This window comes from Colossoma macropomum, unplaced genomic scaffold, assembly GCF_904425465.1.
Source record: "Colossoma macropomum unplaced genomic scaffold, Colossoma_macropomum, whole genome shotgun sequence".
Taxonomy (NCBI): domain Eukaryota; kingdom Metazoa; phylum Chordata; class Actinopteri; order Characiformes; family Serrasalmidae; genus Colossoma; species Colossoma macropomum.
Genome location: NW_023494799.1, coordinates 6000195 through 6023140, shown reverse-complemented (window position 1 = coordinate 6023140; position 22946 = coordinate 6000195). Strand labels below are relative to the sequence as shown.

The 22946-nt window shown below is 40.7% G+C and overlaps 1 protein-coding gene across 1 annotated transcript in view; it reads right to left on the bottom strand.

The window, feature by feature from the left end:
* gpc5b (glypican 5b) overlaps positions 1-22946 on the bottom strand; it is an 80624-nt gene that overhangs the window by 17357 nt on the left and 40321 nt on the right. The window contains exons 7-8 of the mRNA XM_036587307.1: positions 20050-20170; positions 8904-9042 (exon numbers count right to left, since the gene is read on the bottom strand). Coding sequence (XP_036443200.1) covers positions 8904-9042; positions 20050-20170 — 260 coding nt within the window. The remainder of the gene's footprint in view (positions 1-8903; positions 9043-20049; positions 20171-22946) is intronic.

Here is a 22946-nt window from a genome sequence, read left to right as displayed (position 1 = left end):
GGATCAGAATCTCCAAAATCAGCTCAAAGTGCAATACAAACATCTGAGTTAGTGTCTTTCTGGAGATCCAGCTTCTGAATGAAGTAATGAAGCTCTTCACGCTACTTCTACTTTTCCAAAATGGACAGTAGCCCAGTGTGACCGTTTGTTCAGTCTGCGAGGAGCAAAGGAGATCTTATTTGTTCTTGAAGGCATTCCTCAGCCTGGTTATGTATAGTTTTGATGTGAATTTTTTTTTTTTCGTTTGTTGTGTAACAGCCTTAACAAGTTTTGGGAGCTACTAGGCTCACATAGCAGTTTTGTCATAAATATTATATCAGGACGGCAACACAGTAAACATGCAGTGCACACCACACTCACGTTATCCCATTTAGCTGAATAGCCCTAGCCGAACATAGACACTGTTGCGATTGCTGTGCCTCCTTTAGTAGCATCTGAGGAGCCGCCTGACATGATCAGCTGCATCACATGACACCATGGTCGGGGACTTGATTGCAAAACAAGCTGTGGACCAGCTGGTACTGAAGTGTGAAAGACTGTAATATTTTCCAAATTCCAGCAGCGTCTGACGGTCGGAGCCATGAGTGTATGGGAAGCACGCGCGAGACAAATGACTTGAGAAATTTGGCAAAGCTGAAGTTGGCTTCTTTTTCTAATTGCCCATTCCACCTTAAATGGTGCAGCAGATGTACAGGCGCCTGAATGTAACTGCTGCTCCATTTAAGGTGGAATGATGCATTTTCACAAAAACCTGCCAACATTAACCTTGTAGAAATTAAGACATGAAACAGAAACATTTAGCACCATCTTCGCCACGTCTGCAGGGCTGGTGTTAGAAAGCTACAGATGTATCAATAGAAACTGATCAGGCATAACATTATGACCACCTCCTTGTTTCCACGCTCACTGTCCATTTTATCAGCTCCACTTACTATATAGGTGCACTTTGTAGTTCTACAGTTACAGACTGTAGTCCATCTGTTTCTCTGCATACTTTATTAGCCCCCTTTTACCCTGTTCTTCAGTGGTCAGGACCCCCATGGACCCTCACAGAGCAGGTACTATTTGGGTGGTGGATCATTCTCAGCACTGCAGTAACACTGACGTGGTGGTGGTGTGTTAGTGTGTGTTGTGCTGGTCTGAGTGGATCAGACACAGCAGTGCTGCTGGAGTTTTTAAACACCTCAGTGTCACTGCTGGACTGAGAATAGTCCACCAACCAAAAATATCCAGCCAACAGCGTCCTGTGGGCAGCGTCCTATGACCACTGATGAAGGACTACAGGGTGACCAACACAAACTGTGCAGTAGCAGATGAGATCATCTCTACGATCGTATCTTCAAGGCGGACTGACAAGGTAGGAGTGTCTAATAGAGTGGACAGTGAGTGGACACAGTGTTTAAAAATTCCAGCAGCGCTGCTGTGTCTGTTCCACTCGTACCACATATTATACACATCTCCATTTTTTCCAATTTTAGGACAGCGACAATATATATCATGATACATACCAAAACCGTCAAAAATATGAATTACCTATGGAGCCACGTGCACCTCAGCTGAAAAGCATTCCTCCAGACTCCAGACTGCGCAACGTCCTTCACATTTTAAACCGCACAATTAAGCTGAAAAACCACTACCTTTTTTGCTGAGCACCCACAAAAGAGTGCTATATGTCATTTACAGCTGACCAGTCAATATCAAAGATGCCGTAGGGTCTTTGTTTTCAAACACCTGGAGCTGCACAACAGTGGACACAAAGACTACGACAATGTGAAAGTGAAAATGGGTTTTCTATATATTTTTTTATATATGACCTTCAAAATGTTTATTGATTGCCTTGATCTTTCATATTCTCTCACATTACTGTCTCATGTTTACCTACTTGTCAACCAAACGCACTAACCTGCCACTAAGAAGTGCCCTGCTTCTCTTTAAACATAAAATACGACACGTATAAAAAGACGCTGTCTGGACGAAAATAGTCACATACTTGCCTTAAACCATGCGGCAGTGTTCAGTAATCTTTGACAGACTTGCTTATGTGGTTTCTGACACTGTATGATATACTGTTATCTATAAACATGGAGAAAAGTATGGATAAAATTCAGGCTTTAAGATGGCTACTTCTGCTGTTTTAAATATGTGACATACTAATTTGATTTTTCTTGCTCTTGCATTATTTTTCCCCTCACTTATTTCAGCTATTAATCAGAATGAGGACCTAAACAAGGGATCAGCAACCCAAATATTAAGAAGAGCCATTTTGTTCTTGCAACAAAAATCAAACCACCTTGGGATCCACAACATTTTATGTCCATTTTACCATCTTAGCTGTAAACATGTCTCAGTATGTGCTGATGTACTAGTAAGCAAAAAAAATAATATGAACAAAAACACAGACTAAGTTTGCTTTAAACTTTAGCTCAGCTATAGCCGCTTTTCTCACATCTCCAGCAGGAAACTTTTCCTCAAAAGTAGAACAGTTTCTTGTAAAATGTCTCTCAATGTTTGATTTTCTACGAGGCTGTCAGTCAGCTTCTCATTCGCCAGCTTATTGTTCGAATTTTCCTGTTTCACCTTAAATGGTGCCTGAGGCATCAGAATGTAGCTGCTGCACCATTTAAGGTGGAATGGGAAAATTCGAAAGAGAAGCTGGCGAAAGAGAAGCTGACTTCAGCTTCACAACTTTTTAGTGTTTGACAGTTTCTCGTTGCAGATTAAACGTATCAGGAAACCAGTTGGAGTGATTATAAATGTAAATAAGTTCATCTCCAAATTCCTGATGGTCATCTTAAATCTTTCTCTTAGTTAGCTGCTAGCCAGGCCAGATTCTTATATGCACTGCTGTGTGATCAGGTGTCTGTGCGCCAGCCTTCAGGGTTGAAGGGTGAATTAGCAGTTCTACATTAACTCCAGGGTTTAAGACCATTTATGGTTAAACTGTGTTGAACGATCAGCAGAGCTTTATTTTACTGTAAAAGTGGATTATTTTAGTTTTACCTAAAAACCTAATTCTGCTGTGGAGCCGCAACAGGGCAGTAAAAGAGTCGCATGTTGCCGACCCCTGACCTAAACAGACCAACACAAATGACACATCACCATCTATCAGTCATAGTTTATCACGCATAAGACCAAAGCACAAAGACAGAGAAAGACAGGCACACATGAGTGAGGATGATATCAAAATGCGCAGGCCCAGATAACTAGCTTCCTCTAAAATGAATGTGATAATTGATTGACAGCATCTCCTGCTGGTCAAAGTGCACCTCAGTGATTTCAGTGCTATTCAGACTTCCATGGCTGTCAATCAACTTTTCATTGCTTTTGAATCAAAGTCATTTCATATTAAAGAAAGGGATTGCCGAAAAATCAAATTTGCAAAATTTTGACCAGATATAGTTGATCAGCCAAGACATTTTTGTCTGGTGTCCAAATTTTGCATCCTTAGATTAGCGCTGGAGCTACGAAATTAATGTTGCTGACACTAGAAATGAATAGTTACCCAAATCTTTTCCAGAAAATACACCCCCAAAACTCCTCTTAATTCACTCAAACATCCTCCAGCTCTTCATTAAGGTCACGCACATTTGTTAATGTGGTTTAGAGCTCAGCATGACTTTGAACTATGAAAATGAACAAAAAATGTGTTTTGCTGTCAAAAATTGCTAAAAACAGGACATAAACTTAACAGTTTCTGCAAACAAGACTATCCCAGCTGTCATTGGGCGGAAGGCAGGATACAACCTGGACAGGTCGCCAGTCCATCGCAGGGCAGACAGACAGACAGACATACACATTCACACACTCACACCTAGGGGCAATTTAGCACGTCCAATTGGCCTGACTGCATGTTTTTGGACAGTGGGAGGAAACCGGAGTACCCGGAGGAAACCCACGCAGACATGAGGAGAACATGCAAACTCCACACAGAAACGACCCTGGTCACCCGGCCGGGAAACGAACCCAGGCCCTTCTTGCTGTGAGGCGACAGTGCTACCCACTGCGCCACCATGCCGCCCACTTTCCACATTATTTCTTTTATTTTTCAAAAAAACGATGAATATGAAGTAGTTAATGCTGAATTACAGCATGCATTTATTGTCGCCGAGTGTCTGTTTTCCACGAAGAGGTCTGTCTGGAACCAGCTAGAATGTGGGTTTAATGGCTCTTCCTGGCCTCACTGATTCCAGATTGTCCTTTTCCACTTCTGGGCTGTGAACTTGGCATAAACGACACTTATTTCCAATGTGGTCCTCAGTGGCGGCTGCTATGATCGCCACAGTCGCCCGGAACTACTTACAGATTTACTAACATGTAAACACACGCATTTAGCAGGTGCAGTCTTGTAGCTTAGTTATTGTTCAAAAGCCAATCCAACATGCCAGACTGCATGATTACTGATTGCTGCTGAAATTAGATGGTTAAATGGAACAGGGCAGCTGGCTCTGATAATGAACTGATTCCTTCCACGTCCTCTTTCGGCTTCATTTGGCGCTAGCCTGGGAGCAAGGCTGGAAAAAATTCTCTGAATGGTCTTAAAGAGCACATTGGCCTGACAGTGGAAAACCAACATCATGTAAAGCAATGGAGATTTCAGATTCAGTTCTGAAACATTATACAGCACCACAGAAATGCTCCTTTCCCAAAGTGCAATTGTTTTCAGTTCTCCCACCCTGCACTGGGGCTCTCCCCCCATAGCCCTATTTCAATTATTCCAAATAAACCATGTTGGTACTGGTGTCAATGCATTGATCTCAAGGTGGTGATTCAACTGCATTGATTTTGAAATTTTAGAATAGAATAGAAACAGTCAATATAGTCTGCACTCATTTTTCAGTCTCAGGCTATTTAGTTTGGTTTCCATGAAATATGGAACTTCTCAAGAATACATGTGCTAAGAATAAAAAGTTTGGTGTATTTTATTTTTATGGTCTTTATTGTCGTTATGCCTCTACTGTGTAAATAGTTCCTCCGGCTAAATTTAAATATTCTAGGTGTTTTTAAAAATAAATCCTACCAACCAGTAGGGAACCCTCAGGGCCTTCAGAGAAGGCCTAATGATTCCTAAACTAAACTAAAAATATATATAAATCTGCTATTCTCAGTTCATTTTTATTCAACAGGCTCATGCAGCTTGCTGTATTTATATTCTGTAAGTATTGAATTAATACTCTTATTTCATTTTTAAGTGTTAGTTGGAAACAAACAGGTTAAAATGTTGAAATGCCCAACGTCTGATTATTGTTGGTGTGTAGGGAGATACAGCCAAGTGAGCTTGACCCCTGGTTAGGCCTTCAGGAGCTGGACAGAAGGCCTCACACATCACCCAATCACATTTTGATTCAAAATGGGTGAGACCACATTTCTGAGAAAAATCACTCCAGGCCAGCCGTGCTCGAACTGATCCTCAGGGCCGACCAAACACTCCACATTTTTCCTCCACACCGATTTGTTTTAAGTTAGATTGGAGCAAAAGTGAGTGTGTTTACATGCACTCAGTAATCCAATCATTATTAGATTTCCGCAGTTATCTGATTATTCAAATGGTCACGTAAAAAGCATATTATGATTTCTTAGATTGGAGTAAGGTCTAGAAATCCAAATGAGAAATCCAATAAAGAGAGCTGGATTTTAGCTCAGCAATAGAATTTCTCAGTGCATGTAAACTCTTACTCTGATTTCTTTCGTTTTTCTTAGTCTGCACATGTGTGAAAACAGACCGCGGTACCGGAAATTAGCAAGCAGTGTTTAACACAGCACCCGTGAGACAGCAACAAAACGCTTTTGGAGCGATGCTGAAATAAGTAAAGGATTTAAATATTATTTATCTTCTAGATGATGTATGTTCACATATTCAGGTAAAGTGGCAGTGTTTTTTTTAAAAGTGGCAGCATGATGTTTGAGGTTTTCGTTATGTTTACATTATGTCTTCTTCTGTGAGTTTATTGGCTGGTTGAAAAGCAAAAATACGATTATTGCTTGACTCAAGCAGACCCAGAGTTTTGACCATTATCTGATGACTCAGGTGCATGCAAATGCGTTGATCAGATTACTGACAAAATCTAATTTTCTGCATGTAAACATACTCAGTGTGGACCATCTATTGGGCACTCAGGACTAGATTGAAAACCACTGGCCTTAATATCTGTTACAAGTTAAAATATGACATATGAAACCTATTTTGTCCTTGTTTAAACTAGAACAGCCCAAAAAGATGTGCACAAACATTAGCTTAGCACTAGCACACTACACAGAAATCCCCTAGGAGTGCTAGCAGAAAGGAGCATCACCACAGAGGTGTTTTTTCTTGTGTTTTGAGTCAGTACTGGCCCAAACTGAAGGCCAAGCTCACCAAGCATGGGTCACCACTGATACCAACATTATCAAACTGAATCAGACTGAATTGAATCATGGTGAAATATGAGAGTTCCTGATGCATTGAATCGTTTCTTAAAGAGTCATAATTTAATCAAAATAAAACCAAGGCCTCTGCAAAATAATCCTCAGCTGCGTCAGACTATACCACTTTTGAGAGACATCAACATTAAAGGGACACTCCAGCCAAAACCAAAATATTTTGAAAGACCCGTGCTTTGGGGTGGATACTAAAGGCTGGGCTGTTTGAATTTACTTTGCTAGCTGGCAAAATGTTTCCTTTAACAACAAAAAAAGCTAGATGGCCAGTTGAGGTTAGTTTGACCACTAATGCTTGCTAGCACCACAGATGCATTTATTAGCCTGAGACCAGTGGCTAGCAGTCAGCAGTCACCCAGTTCTTGTATGATGCTGGGTATGCTGGGTATTGTAGTGAGAGAACACTGATGGACAAAACTGTCAATATTACATAACCCAACAAATAACATACTAAACTAGCTTTAGACCAGAATCCCCTTTCAAGTCAATGTGAACATCACTAAGCGAAAACTGCAGCCAAATATTTCTGCATTGCACTCTTACTGCATGTTTGCCTTTAGGTCAAGGGTTAAATCTGAAGGACTTGAGGAAAGAAAGAAGATCGGTAGTCTAACCTGACCTCAAAGATCAATACCAACCCTCCACTTTCTTTTTTGACAAGTCATTGATTGTCTATTGACAGCGGTATGCAACACTAAACATGACTAAATATGACTCTATTATCAGCTGTGCACCTCTAAAAGCCTTTGCAGTCGCAGATATTGATTAAATATTTTTGTCCATATAAATGTAGGATCCAGAAATAATTTGACCTACAGCTCCTCTGCTGAAAACAGAAAATTAGTATTGCATTTAAAATGCATTTATAATATATAATTGTATTCTAATGCAATTCTAATGGATTGCATTAAGCTAGTATGGCCTGTGCCACCCATTTCCAACAGGAGCAACTCATAATGAGAACAATATCACACAATGGCACAACAAAGAGGCCAAGAAGCCTGCAGCACTTATTGTATGCAACATGTCTTGGTTGTGTTTATAACCTGGTTTGCTGAACAATGTAGTGAGATGCTGTGTCAGCAGCTGACCACAGCACTGCATTTAGCACAGTAATAACGTCGGAATAGAAATGCATTAACTAAAATAGCCATTATTGGTTTGCTGGACCCATACTTTTTCATTCCTGAACATACAGCAACACAAAGACATGCCTAGCAGCCAAACACAGGCCTTAAAGGGAGGGGAACTCCACCAATTTTTTTCAAAATGTGTCCATAATCCAAGCTTTAAGATGTAAACAAAGTAATTCAGACTAGTTCAATGTGAAAGGCTCCATTCTAGAGAAGTTTGCTGAGTCAGATCTCTTCACAGTAGCGGTGATTGGAACCAGAACACTCAAAGAACCCTTTGCATGATTGAAGGGTTCTTTGCATGGTGAAACGGCTCTTCAGATTGATGGAGAATGTGCTGTAGATAATTCTGTATAGAACCTTTCTGAAAAGGGTTCTATATAGCACACAGAAATGGTTCTATTGTTACAAGCTTGACATCGTAACAATAGCAGAACCCTTTCTGGTGCTATTTACAGCCATTTTCAATAGTGCTATATAGAACCATATACAACACATTCTCCATCAATCTGAAGAACCGTTTCACCATGCAAAGAAGCAAGAAATGATTCTATATAGAACTCATGGTATATAGAACTCTTTACTAAAGATCCCTTGGAGAACCACCTTTTTTAACAGTGCACAATTAGATATTTCATGTCAAACCATTTTGAATGACTTCGTTTACGTCTCAATGATTTCTTTCTGCAAACATTTTGAAAATTCAGTGGAATTCCCCTTTAAAGTCTTGTCAAGAAGTGGCTGAACTCTGGTTACTGTACCACTGAGGAAAAGACAAACTCCATGACTCTAGGAGGTCACCCAATAAAAGAGCAAGAACTATTAGAACCAGGCTGGTCTGGAAAACCTTTAACTGACAGTTCAGCCAAAAACCTTTACACAATCTTCCCCTTATCCCAAATGCAGTTGGTAAAAATAGAATTCAGGATTCAAGACATCTGTCATTTCTTCCTTTAGTTTTTGTCCATTTTTTTTGCAAATAATAGCATGTAATACAGTGCTAAACAGCAAAATCACATAAGCAAGTTTATTACTTAACAACTCAAGAAGATTTAAGGCCAGTATGCGATAATTTATGTATTCTGTAATGGCTATAAGCTTCCACTATTTCTTAGCTACAAACTAAAGAAGCAAACTTCAGACACTAAACATGCCTCGGCTGATCAAACACTGCTTTGCAGTCTTACGTCATAATTTCTTTGTGGCATTTCTGTACACACTGCAGTGGCGCTACTTTGCCAAACCTGGATCTCAATCAGCATCAGCTGCTGATGGGAACAGGAACTGCTGTTTATGTTATCATATTTATATATGTACTGCTGACAGATGACCAGAGCAGAAGAGAGAAAGACTCACCTATTGCATCTTCATTCTCTCCTGAACCCTGACAGCCGTCTTCATCGTCACATTCGCCGCTGGTTTCCATGGTGCTGCCGCTTCCCACTTCCACGCGCTCGTGCTCCTCTGAGCCCAGTCCCATCTCAGCCGACATCTCCTAGAAAAACAACTTGCATTACAACACACGGCTTAAGCATCACTCGAGCAGGATTAGTTGTACTAGAGCAGGTTGAGTAATGTAGTTTGTGGGATTTGACTCGCCGAGTGGTTCAGGATAAAGAGTGTAATTTCAGCTGTATTTCCACACACAGCGCAGACTGAACAGTCACAGGCCAGATCTTTCTGTCAGCTTTACACAACAGGTGCTGCATTCAGTAACAATAACAATAACACGCTGCATGGTTGTGTCTGTTGGCAGGCTTTGTTATTCCATTAGTGTTAGGTGGATTGGAACAGGAGTACTATTACTGAGTGAGCTTCAGGTTCGATTATTAAATTATTATTATAATTATTCAATCATTATTGTCTGCCTGTAAAAACTACACACACTGAAGATTCATACTGGATTAAAATCACTCCATAATTATTACCGTCAGACTGTAAAACTACACACACTGCAGATTCATACTGGATTAAAATCCCTCCACAATTATTACTGTCAGACTGTAAAACTACACACACTGCAGATTCATACTGGATTAAAATCACTCCACAATTATTACAGTCAGACTGTAAAACTACACACACTGCAGATTCATACTGGATTAAAATCACTCCACAATTATTACAGTCAGACTGTAAAACTACACACACTGCAGATTCATACTGGATTAAAATCACTCCACACTTCCATATGCTTAAATATTCTGACGTGAGATTTAACCTGCTTGAGTTTGTATTTTAGAAAAGTATTTTAAAGCAGAACATACTTCTACATATAAATATTAATGAACCTCTTTACTTTTATTGAATAAGAGGAGTCCAGTTCCCTCCACAGTGTGCAGTTTTAAAAAAACGTATATGTCTTTATGCCTACTGGCCCCACATTCTTTGGCTGTAGATGACGGAGTAGAATTACAGTATATTGTGATGAAAATCTCCCTGTAGCATCACTGGCAATGTTTTCCAATATAGATTATAAAGCATCACTATTTGCACCTGAGGACAATGAATATTTTTATTTGTGTCTGGATTTTTTTTTTGTCTGAGTAGCCTCATTTCCCACCACCTCCAGCTCCCTGAATTGATTTGTTCTTGGCTTGTGTCCAACTGTCCTCTGACAATTAATCTTGGTGCTAAAAATCAGTATTCCAATAAAAAACTCGTAAAGCATCCCATTTCTTTTCTCCACATTACTGGAGCTCATTTCTCAGCCACCTGCTACAGACCGCATGAAAGGGGAAAAACTGAGCCGGGCATGTTTCTTTGAAGCAGGTAAGTGAAGTAAACCCACCCAGGCAGTCCAAATAAGCATGTGTGTTCAAACAAAGGCTTCCAGGCAGGCAGTCATGGCTCATAAGCCCTAAAACCGGCTACGGCTAGAAGGAATGCCAGTGCAGGGCAGGCAGGGCAGCACATGGACTCGTTCAAGTGTGAATTCCACATGTGTAGTGGGAGACAATGAGGAATCGTGCAAAACACAGAAACAAATATGAGAAATATGAAAATATGTTTTTAACTGAGTTCAGTAAATCATCCTCATTCTTTTCTGACCATATGGTGTTCCTGTATCGGGAATGAGTCAATCCTTCTTTTATTAACACAGGAATGCCGCTGACCAGCACTCACACAACTACAAAAATACTGCTTGTGTTCAGTTCTGAGGCATTAGAATGGACTTCCCGAAGTCCATTTTCCTACAGGAACTTCAGACAATTAACTTGCACCATGCCACTGTACCGATCATTCCCGGAGGCTTCGTTAATTAACTGCTGTATAATGAATTACGCCACATGTCAGACGGATGCCATGGCAACACAGCTGGAAAAACAATTGTCCTCTCAGCTAAAGAGGGCACATCCCCTGTTTAGATGCTAAAAAGGGCACATGCCCTGAGTTAGCTGGAACAATAATGATATATCTATAATTCCCCCGTTTACTGCAACCTCTTCAATTCTGCAGCTCAGGTGTGATAAAAAACAATAGCATATATAAAACAGGCATTTATTTGAGATTACTGGTAGTGAAAAATCCTGGAATTGTAGTGTTCAGCCTAAGCTGGCTGAAGTGAGAGAATACAAATCTCACAAAAAAGTGCATCCTGATTCAGACTAGGGCCCAATCCCATTTCACCCCTCGTCCCGATCACTTAGCCCTCACCCCTCTGTTTTGCATGTTCACTGCTAGGGGTAAGGTGTCTTGATTTTTGTTGAGATAGAGGCGTAGGGCGAAGTGTTAGGGCTACATGACCCTCCAAAGGTTTTTCAGAGACACACTCCAAACAGAGTGTTATGAGAAAAAAAGAGAAACCGGCAATATGGCTGCGTGAGTGACCAAAGAAACCCTCAAATGTGAGTATTTTCTCTGTTAGAAATGACAAATGATAACCATTGTATTATCTTAGTTTAATGTCGTTTCGATGTATTATGGTCCTTTTCTTCATAACAAGCATAAAAAATCGCTAATAGTATGCGAATGTCTCTGTAGCTAGCTAGCTAAATTTCACGTTCCACCTTAAATAGTCCAGCAGTTCTGACACCTGAAGTGCCAGAATGTAACTGCTGCTCCGTTTAAGGTGGAACAGGAAAATTTAAACAAGAAGCTGGCGAATATCTGACTTCAGCTTCATATCACTGAAGAATTAGGGGTGGATGATAATAAATAACTGTCACATTCCCTCTCATTAAAAGCATATGATGCACGAAGGTTAACTAACGCCCAGCAGTGAGGAGCTGAACTTTACCCTCCTCTGCTGTCACTGCAGACTGGCAGGGTCGCCTACAGAGCAGCGCTGGTAGCTGATAATGAAGTAATGCTCTTTTTATTTGAGGGTCCCATTTCGTAGGGAAGATTTCAACCACTAGAAATTAACCCCCAAGGGGCAAAGTGGCACAAGAAAACAAGGGGGGTAAAAAGAAATGGGATTGGGCCGATATCTCACATCAAGTGATGGCTTGGTCAAAATATCTTCTCTAATCTACCCCAAATGTAGTCAATCAGCCAAAACATTTAGCATCCAGATTTTCTTCTTGTGTTTGTGCTGAGCTACACCATAAACTGGAGGAAGGCAGTGAGTAAAAATCCAACAAACTCTTGACTAAACTAAGTTAAAATAAAGTGTTTGCAAAAGCCTGACTTAAGTTTGAAGGCTAATGCAGCTAATCAGAGTTGGGAGCTTATAACCCTCCGTTTAACATGCCCACATCATCACACACTGGTCTCAATCTGCATCAAGCTGTTAAATAACAACTTAACAACTTCAACAGACTCGTTTATGTGGGCTCTGATACTGTTATCTATGAAAATGGACAAAAGTATGGACACAATTTAGGCTTTAATGTGGCTGCTAGTGCTTGTTTTAGCTACACTCTTAAAAAGATGGTTCTTCAAGGGTTCTTTAGTAAAGAAAATGGTTCCATATAGAACCATGAACACTCAAAGAACCCTCTGCACGATAAAACTGTTCTTTGCATCAGGAAAGGGTTCCTTAGATTGATGGAGAATGTGTTGTATATTTTTGAAAAGGGTTCTATATAGCACCAAAAAGAGTTCTTCTTGTAACGATTGAAGAACGCTTTTTGGTGCTATATAGAACCATTTTCAAAAAAGTTCTATATAGAACCATCTACAGCACAGCACCATCAATCTGAAGAACGCTTCATGATGCAAAGAACCCTTCAATCATGCAAAGGGTTCTTTGAGAGTTAATGGTTCTATATAGAACAGTTTTCTTTGCTAAAGAACCCTTAAAGAACGATCTCTTTTAACTGTGTAGGCACTGTACTGCAATCTGTTTTATAGAGAACTATTTTTGATTGTTTAACAACTTAACGCAGTTTGAATCAAGCATGTGATGATTTAGGCGTTCAGTTTGATGCTAATGGGTGCCTATAAACCTCCATCACTTGTTAGCTACGTTAGCCTCGTAGCTGCAGTGCAAAACTACTGCATCGAACTTCAGACACTAAACATTCTTGGCTGATCAACTACATTTGGTAAAGGTGGAAAACTATGCAAATTAGACTTTTTGCAGAACTATTTCTTTAAGTGGAGAGCAGCCTTTACTGCGTTTCCCTTTTCTCCTAAATCAGCACTTCAGTCTATCTGAGATACAAATTCCCTCGTTTGTCTCAAAGGGTGCTGTGGGGCAGTGTAAGCTCCTGACTTGCTGGGCACCATCCACACACACACAAATCGATACGACAGCATGCTGGATGTGGAAGGTTTTTGTTGCCAAACCCCGTTTCCTTGACGACAGGCCCATTCTGACAGCCTAACCTCATCAATTGGGCTAAGACGTGACTCAAATGGTCTGAAGAGAGCAGCATGCAGGCTCATTTGGAGAAGGCCAGTCAGCAGGGTAGAACATATCACTCACTGCGCCTGAGACTGAACCCACACAACAGCACAAACACGCCTTTAACCCCATACAACACCAGCACCACCACACTGAGCGCAATTATTCTAACATATTTTATAATATTACATTAAAAATCAAATACAGATTTACATCTGGAGTGACTGTATGTGCAGGAAAAAAACAGAGAGAAAGATATAGAGAGAGCAAGAAAACAGAGGAAAAAAGAGAGAAAGAAAAAAGAAGAGAAAACGAAAGAGAAAGAAAAAGAGGGGGAGAGAGAGAAAAATATAGAGAGAGAAAAAAGAAAACAAGAGAAAGAAAAAGAGGGGGTGAAAGGAAGAGGAAGATATAGAGAGAAAAAAGGAAGAAAGAAGAAGAAAGAGAGAAAGAAAAAAGAGAACAGAGAGAAAGAAAAAGAGGGGGAGAAACAGAGAGAGAAAGATATGAAGAGATAAAAAGGAAGAAAGAAAAAGAAAGAGAAAAAAGGAGAGAAAACGAGAGAGAAAGAAAAAAGGAAGAAAGAAGAAGAAAGAAAGAAAGAAAGAAAGAAAGAGAGAAAGAAAGAAAGAAAGAAAGAAAGAAAGAAAGAAAGAAAGAAAGAAGGAGAGAATACTAGAGAGAAAGAAAAAGAGGGGAGAAAGAGAGAGAGAAAGAAAAAAGCAGAAAAGAAGAGATGAGGTAACGGGCAAGAGAGAAAGGAAAGGAGAAAAAGAACAGAGGGAGAGAGAAGTGAGAAAAAAGAGAAGGGAAGAAAGAGAGAGAAGAAGAGAGAGAGAAAAGAAGAGGGAGCGGAAGACAGAAAAATACTGGAAAAAGGAAAAAGAAAGAAAGCAAGGAAAAGAGAGAATGAGAAAGAAAAAAGTAAGAGGGAAGAAGATTAAGAGAACAAAAGAGGAAGAAAAAGAAGAAAAAAGTAGGAGGAAGAGAAGTAAGAAGAAGAAAGGGAAAGGAAGACAGAAGGAGAAAGAGAGAAAAGGACAGAGAGAGACGGACAGAAAGAGAGGAAGATGAGAGGTAGGAAGGGAAAAAAGAAAGAGGCAGGAAAGGAAAAGAAAAAAGACAAAGGCAGAGAGAGAGACAACTGAAAAAATGTAAGAGGTAGAAAGGGAGAAAAAGACATTAGAGAAAGAGAAAAATGAGAAAAACAAAGAGGGGAACGAGGAAAAAAAAGAGAAAAAAGACAAAGGGAGAGGAGCAGAGAAAGATAGAAGAAGCAGAACATAACATGTATATATAACATAATATATACACCGATCAGGCATAACATTATGACCACCTCCTTGTTTCTACACTCAGTGTCCATTTTATCAGCTGACATGGTGGTGTGTTAGTGTGTGTTGCACTGGTCTGAGTGGATCAGACACAGCAGTGCTGCTGGAGTTTTTAAACACCTCAGTGTCACTGCTGGACTGAGAATAGTCCACCAACCAAAAATATCCAGCCAACGGCGTCCTGTGGGCAGCGTCCTGTGACCACTGATGAAGGACTACAGGGTGACCAACACAAACTGTGCAGCAGCAGATGAGCTATCGTCTCTGACTGTACATCTACAAGGTGCACTGCCAAGGTAGGAAGGTCTAATAGAGTGGACAGTGAGTGGACACAGTGTTTAAAAACTCCAGCAGCACTGCTGTGTCTGATCCACTCAGACCAGCACAACACACACTAACACACCACCACCACGTCAGTGTCACTGCAGTGCTGAGAATGATCCATCACCCAAATATTGCCTGCTCTGTGAGGGTCCATGGGGGTCCTGACCACTGAAGAACAGGGTAAAAGGGGGCTAACAAAGTATGCAGAGAAACAGATGGACTACAGTCTGTAACTGTAGAACTACAAAGTGCACCTATATAGTAAGTGGAGCTGATAAAATGGACAATGAGCGTGGAAACAAGGAGGTGGTCATAATGTTATGCCTGATCAGTGTATATATATATATATATAAAATATGGTAGGAAATAGTGATGTAAAATCAATTATTATACATTTTTGGTACATGATACTACACGGATATCATAAGTGGACCTCAGGGGAAAAAAATACAAAGCAAGAAAAAAGATACAGGCCCTTTCAACCAATTGATATATAAGGAACATTAAAACAAACACATAAAATGTATAGAAAATTTTTCATTTCTTGAAAGAGGTCCATAAGAAGGAGTCAAACTATGCTGCATTCTTTCAATAGCCAGGGACGGCCAGCGCACATTCAAATGCAGCGCACAGCAGTGACCGTGAAAGGGGTCACCAGTAACAAATCCGAGAGATCATTCGTGAGAGAACTTGTGAACCATCAATGCTGGTCAAGACCATCTTCGCACAGTCTGGCCAAGAGCAAATAATTCATCATATCAAAGGCCTCTGGTAAATCTACAGAAGAGCAGCTCAGTGACCGTGCCCTGGGTTCCGTAATTTGCCACTTGGGTAAGAGCTCTCATAAATAACTTGACTCTATGTGAAAAGTGCAGTTACATCATATTCTCTGCTCATTGCCACAAGCGGAGTTCAAGCGAAAAATAACGGCCTTTCGGCGCAGACCTGTCCTCGCAGGGCGTAAATTTCCTGCGCAGTCTAAGAGGATTCACCCCTGGGAACAAGCAGTGAAACACTAATTTCTCAACAAACCTTTAGTACATATTGGTGCAAGCTGCGAAAGGCGAGGCTCTTTCGAACCACCCTTTTGCGTAACTCACATTCAAGGCAATTACTGCATTTTTTGTCTGCATATTTGAATGTGAAAAATAGAGCATCAAACAGCTGTCAGGCACAACGAGCGTTATCCACATGACTTTGTGCAACGTTCAAAGCTGTTCTGTAGAACGGAATTCAAAGTCGTATTTAGCAGCTTGACGAAAACCCAGAACTTTACAGCACTGCCAACACTGTCACGATGACATAACTGAGGGCTGATTTATACTTCGGCGAAGAAAAACGTAAGCGCATCTGTGTAGAGATGCAGAGAAGGGGTAGTGAGGCCTATGGAGGCCATGATGTCTCTGGTATCGGTGGGGGCGGGAAAACACCCAAAGAACACTCCACCCGAACCAGAACTAGAGCAAAATCAAACATTTATACGACTCATCTTCAAAATATTAGAAAAACAGTGACGTTGGGAGGCTCCCTAGTGGTGCAACCATCTATCAATTAGCATCACAAGATCATTGGAATGCCACAGTCATCCCTGGGTGGGAGTCCAAGATAGCCTAATGGTCCTCGCTCTCTCTCTGGGTAGGTAGGATGGTCCTGGCCCCGCCCCCCCCCTCAATCACTCAGGGCTATGCTAACAGGCATCTGTTAGCTAACATAACAGAATTAGCAGTTAGCGTGTGTATGTTTGGTGTGCTTGTGTTTAATGAAGCTAACCACAGACATCACACCAAATCCACTTTTTAAAACTGATTTAGTACCTACATTCACTGGCCTTTTTATCAGAAACACCTACCATACAGGTGCACTTTGTGGGTTTGCAGTTACTGACTATAGCCTGACTGTTGCTGCACAGTTTATCAGTGCTTGTCTACACTTTTCATCAATGAAAAGGGACCATTATAGGACCAGCACTGCCCAGATATTATTTAGGTCAGGGGTTGGCAACCCAAATGTTAAGAATTTTGTCCTTTCAACAAAAATCAAACCACCTTGGGAGCCACAAAAATTTGTGTCTATTTTACCATATTGGCTGTAAATATGTCCCAGTATGTGCTGATGTGCTAGTATAGGCTAAAATATAATATAAATGAAAACACAGACGTACTTTGCTCTGCTTTAAGCTTTAGCTCAGCTATAGCTGCTTTTCTCGCATCTCCAGCAGGAAACTTTTCCAAAAGTAGAACAGCTTCTCATAAAATGTCTCTCAACATTTGACTTCTTACGAGGCTGAAGTCGCTTCTCATTAGCCAGTTTCTTGACCCCTGATTTAGGTAGTGGACCATTCTCTTCATACAACAGCAACATGGTAGTGGCATCGTAGTGCGTATGGCCCTGGTATGAGTCGATAAGCCACAGTGGCATTAAATATAATATCATTTTTTAAGGATTTAGTGTTTCCACTCTTTATATTACAGCTTTCATTCTTTTTAGGAGACTTGCTTTCAGTTTTCCAAAGAAATCTGCAGGGATATTTTTCCACACCTCCAAAGTTCAGTCTTAGAAGTTGGTTGCACTTTCTGCTTCTCAAGATCAAAGTAATTCCAAATGCATTCAGTGATACTGAGGTCTGGACTCTGGGGTGGTCAGTCCATTGTTCAGCTTCTTTGTTTGATGTGTCCGTCTCCTTTTTCCTCTTGACGGCTACACATCCTTTCAGACCCATAGCGCTGTGTTGTCTTCTCACAATGGAAGGATGGACAGAAACACCTGTGGATTTTTTCAGATCTGAAGCAACAGTAGAGTTTGATTTCCTTGTCTGTCAGAAGTGAAAGTACTGTTTATCTGATGTGGACTTATACAAGTGGATTATCTTATGTCTAACCTCCTCAGAAATATCTCCTGAAAAAGTACTTTCTTGTACTTAATGGCCGTTTTGGCTGGAAAGGGTGGTCTCTGACTTTTTCACAGTACTTTATGCATATCAAAGGTTAAATTGCAATTGAATGTAAAATATATCATGTAAACTGGATAACTGGGGAAATTCAAACCTATATTTTCTCAAACGGGCCTCATGATGTGAACATAAACATAGTTGATGAAATGTAATGTTCTTCTCAACCCCTCACCCAAATCCTCTGGACTTCCCCAGTTTCTTGCCCAGTGGTGATGCAATGCCAGCAGTTGTACAGTAGATGACTGGGCCGGGCCAGGACAGGCAGACTTGGGTCGCAGTATAGAACCGGAGCGTCTGGTTTTAATGGAGCAATGAAAACATTACTAAATTGTCTCAGGGAGCCAAGCCGACGGCTCTCGTCCCCTCCCAAACCCAGCTGCTGGAGCCAAAGGCCTGCTATCGATAGACCATGCTCTCTTTAGTGCATTCCCAAAGGTACACTCAGGGAGAAGGATCAGAGCACAAGGCCTGGGTTGAGGCCGCACTCCAGGCCCTCTCAGTGAGGGAGGAGGTTCCAGTAGTTTTACAGTAGACTCCGGAGGGATACTTTTGTTGAAAGGCAGGGCTACACTGGGTCGAACAGTGTAGGAGACAATTATGTTTAAGCATAAGCCAATTTTGGTTTGGATTATATGTAAGCTTTTACTGTTTCTGTTTGCGATAAAAGTCCTAGACACACCCCTAGTTTTGAGTTCAGGTACTTACTGTGTCACTGACTTCATCAAGGGTGGGTTAAGAAAAATAGTTTTCAAATCACATGATTAGACTATCTGAAAATAAAACAAACTACATTATATGTAAAGAATATGTGGACACCCCACCTAATTATTGAGTTTAGGTGTTTCAGCGATGTCTATTGCTTACGGGTGTATAAAATCAAGCACAAAATCATGCAGTCTCCATAGACAAACAATGGCAGTAGAAAGGGTCATACTACAGAACTCAGTGACTTTAAATGTGGCACTGTCACGGGATGGCAACTTTGCCACAAGTCAGTTTGTGAAATTTCACCCCTGATCAACTATGAGTGCTATTATTGTGAAATGGAAGCATCTAGGAGCAACATTAGTTCAGCTACGAAGCAGCAGACCACACAAACTCACTCACTACAGAGCTCCAAACTGCCTCTAAAGGCAACATCCGCAAAAGAACTGTGCATCTGGAGCTTCGTGAATTGGCTTTTCATGGCTGAACTGCATGCCCGGCATCAGCTGGAGTGGTGTAAAGCAGGTCACCACTGGACTGAAATGTGTCCTCTGGATTGATGAATCACACTTCACTATCTGGCAGTCTGATGGATGAATCTGGGTTTGGTAGATGCCAGGAGAACGCTACCTACCGGAATGCATAGTGTCAGCAGTAAAGTTTGGTGGAAGAGGGATAATGGGCTGGGGCTGTTTTTCAAGGATTGGGCCCAATAGCTCCAGTAAAAGGTAATGTTAATGCTACAGCACACAAAGACATTTTAGACAATTATTTCCTTTCAACTTTGTGGCAACAGTTTGGAGAAGGCCCTTTCCTGTTCCAGCACGACAAAGCGAGCTCCATAAAGACATGGTTTGATGAGCTTGGTGGTGAGGAACTCCAGTGGCCTGCACAGAGCCCAGACCTCAGTCCCACTGAACACCTTTGAGGTGAACTAGAACATCAAATGTGAGTCAAGCCTTTTTCTCCAACATCAGTGTCTGACCTCACAAATGCTCTTTTGACTAAATGGGAACATTTCCATAGACACCCTCCAATATCTTGTGGAAAGCTTTCCCAGAACAGTGGGGGCTGTTACTTCATATTAATGCCCAAAGTTTTGAAATGGGATGTTCAACAAGCTCATATGGGTGTGATGGTCATGTGTCCACATACTTTTGGCCATATACTGTAGTGGTCAACTAGAAGTAAGCTACACTTGAACTGCTATTGCAGCTTCTCTGCCCATTTATTGGAAAGAAGGTCTTCAATAGGCTATTGTTTTTTTTATCAAGTCATGAACCTACTGGCCAACACATCTGGCTTTGTTATAGTGCTCTGTGGTATTGGTGTAAGCCATGGGATGCTTTAGGCCCCTGTTTGACAGAGGCATTCAAGTATGAGGTCAGTTTTTACCTGATTAAACTGCTCCAGCTTCTCTTTTGCCTCGACCAGGACTGGGTCCACGCCTCTGACCTTGATCTCAGGGTTATGCCTCTGGGCTTGTAGGCCGTTCCCCACCACATGACCTGTGTAGCTGAGGAGAAGAAAGAATCTTCAGTTAATAATGATATAAATGGGAATCCAAGGCAATTTGGGCTCTTCACTCCAGAATCCAGAATAATACACTGGTACCTGAGTTACTCTGGACATTAAGTAGTAACAAAGCAGTGGTCTGCATAATATATTTTTGCAATGGGAACATTCTCAATTTATATATATATATATATATATATATATATATATATATATATATATATTTGCTTATGGACTGTCCTCTTTAATACACATCAGAGGTTTTCATTTAGATTTTCAAATATGGAGACTGAGAAGGCCAGTACAAAACTTTGTTTCTGCATTCCCGCAACCATTTCTGTGTGGATTTTGATGTGTGTTTGGGGTCATTATCATGCCGTAGACTCCACCCGTGAGAGAGTTTCAGAGGCAGACAGATTTTGGGCCAAAATCTTCTTGTATTTAAGGAAATTCATTTCCTGGACAACCAACTGCAAAACAGCCCGAAAGCATCATTGATCTTCCACCACATTTGATAATAGGTATTAGTTACTTTTCATTGTATGCAGTTCCTTTTTTCAGATTAACAAATTTTGTTGTTTTTATTAAACATAGTCTTTAGGGGCGCCAATAATGTTGCCACACAAGTTTTTGAAAAAATACACTCCTCTTAAAATGAAACATTATTGTAGGAATGATTTCTATTAGATAAATAGTGAGCGATTTCTCCAAACATCTGAGGAAAATTTGAATCATATCGTTGCGATCCACAAAAGAAAAAATCTCCAAATCTGGCGATTTAGATTTTTCTACATCATTTGAGCTCAGCGGCTGACCTTTACATTGTGTGATATTTTCCTGATGAATGAACAGAAATGTTCCAAAATAGCTTGGAATAAAATCTCTTTACATTATCACTTTTACAAGGCACACAAAAATGATCGCCCCCTTGTGGAGGATCTTTAGCCTGCAGCATGTGAGTGAGTGTGAATCATGAATGAACTATTATACCCAGAACTTTTCTTGCTGTTACTTCATGTTATTTTACATTTTCATACAGTTAATGGAATAAAAAATAAACAAAAAATCAGAATCAAACTAAAGTGAGGAAAAAAACAGGACTTGAAAAAAATGATGGGGCCCTACATCACCTTATGTATTTCAATTAAGATTTAAAAATATTCTTTAGAGGTGTAAAATGTACTGTAGGGGAAGTAAAGAGTGTTTTTGCCTTTTGCAAAATTACCATTTTGAAGACTTGTTTTTCTTTGGACAACAACGATACATGTTGTTTATTTTATATCATTGTTTTTGACCAGTTTCTTGAGGGGGCCAATAACCCTGGAGGTGACTATATTTACATTTTGTAACATAATTAACAGAGGAGGAAGAATAATGTCCGGTACTAATACAAAACATATAAATTCATACCAATATCATCCCCATAATTCCAGTAGTCTGAAAACTAACAGGCTGTTTTGCTGATGCGGGCACAGTAATCAATGCAGTTGCCTGCAATTTCAGTGACATTAATGATTCAGTATAAAGTCCAATGGCTCACCCACCATATAGCCTGAGGCACAAACAAGCCGCAAATCTAACTGCTGACCTCGTGGCCCGTTCTTGGAGACTGAGTGAGGGAAGGCAAGTGGAATATGTTTGACACGCGTAATAAGACTCATATGAGCCGCTCAACTAAATCATTAGCGAGCAATGTGAAAAGAGCAGAACAGCAACAGGTCAGTCGGGTGACATAACTCTATAATGACCAGTCTGAACTGATTTAATCCTGTGAATTAAGGGATGAGATTGACACACGGACACAAGTACTCTTCTTGGAGGTTGCAGACTAACAAATACCTCTCCTATTACACCCTCTCTCATGTGAAAAGATTCTGTCAGCCTCTCATGAGTCTTACTGCCCAGACAACATGATAACACAGTGACATCATAGTAAAAGGGCTACTCGACAACAACAACCAAGCCGCACGCAGAACTGAAGTGGCGCGTGGGTCACCGATTGTTACAGAATGCAGCTAAACAAATAAGGTCATTGTTGAACTAAGGAGGTTGGAAGGAGTGACACACACAGAGAACTCAGCTGATTGAGGTTCATTCGGGGTTGCAGGGCTCTGAGAAACTAGCCTGGGTTTTCCAAAAGCATTACAGCAGAAACATCATCAAGAGATGAAGAAAGCATAAGACCTTGATCTCTTTAGCAGCTTCACATTACGATAGTCTGGGAAAGTGGGCCACGTACTCAAAACACTGGAGCAACACTTCAAGTTTGATCATGTCTGAGGAGAACCATAAGCATGAGAGACACTGGTGAACTTTACACTCTTGCCAAAAAGGGCTCTGCCATATAAGAACCTATTTTGGATCCCAAGAGAACCCTTCGATGGATTGTTCTTTAGTAAATGGTGTGTGCAAGTGTGAAGCACATATTCGAAGTTTAAAGAACTGCATAATATAAAGTTTCTAAACCAATTTAAGCTTTTTCCTGACCTGCATGTCTGAGCCAAGAATCATTTAGGAGCCTTTAATTTTAAGAGCAGTCGTGCTGAGATCGCAGCTCACAGTGTGTTGAAGGCCACACAAGGTTGTGAGAGCTACACAAAGCATCTATGGCAGCCCCTGAACTCACTCTCTAGTTTGTTTTCAGGTCAAGGCTTTCATAATACTTATTAAAAAGGATTGGATGTGCATTTGCGTATCTGCAAGAATCTATTCAATGAACTGTATTGGATCATAAATTTTTACCACCCACAAAATGTCAAGTGGTGCAACCACACATT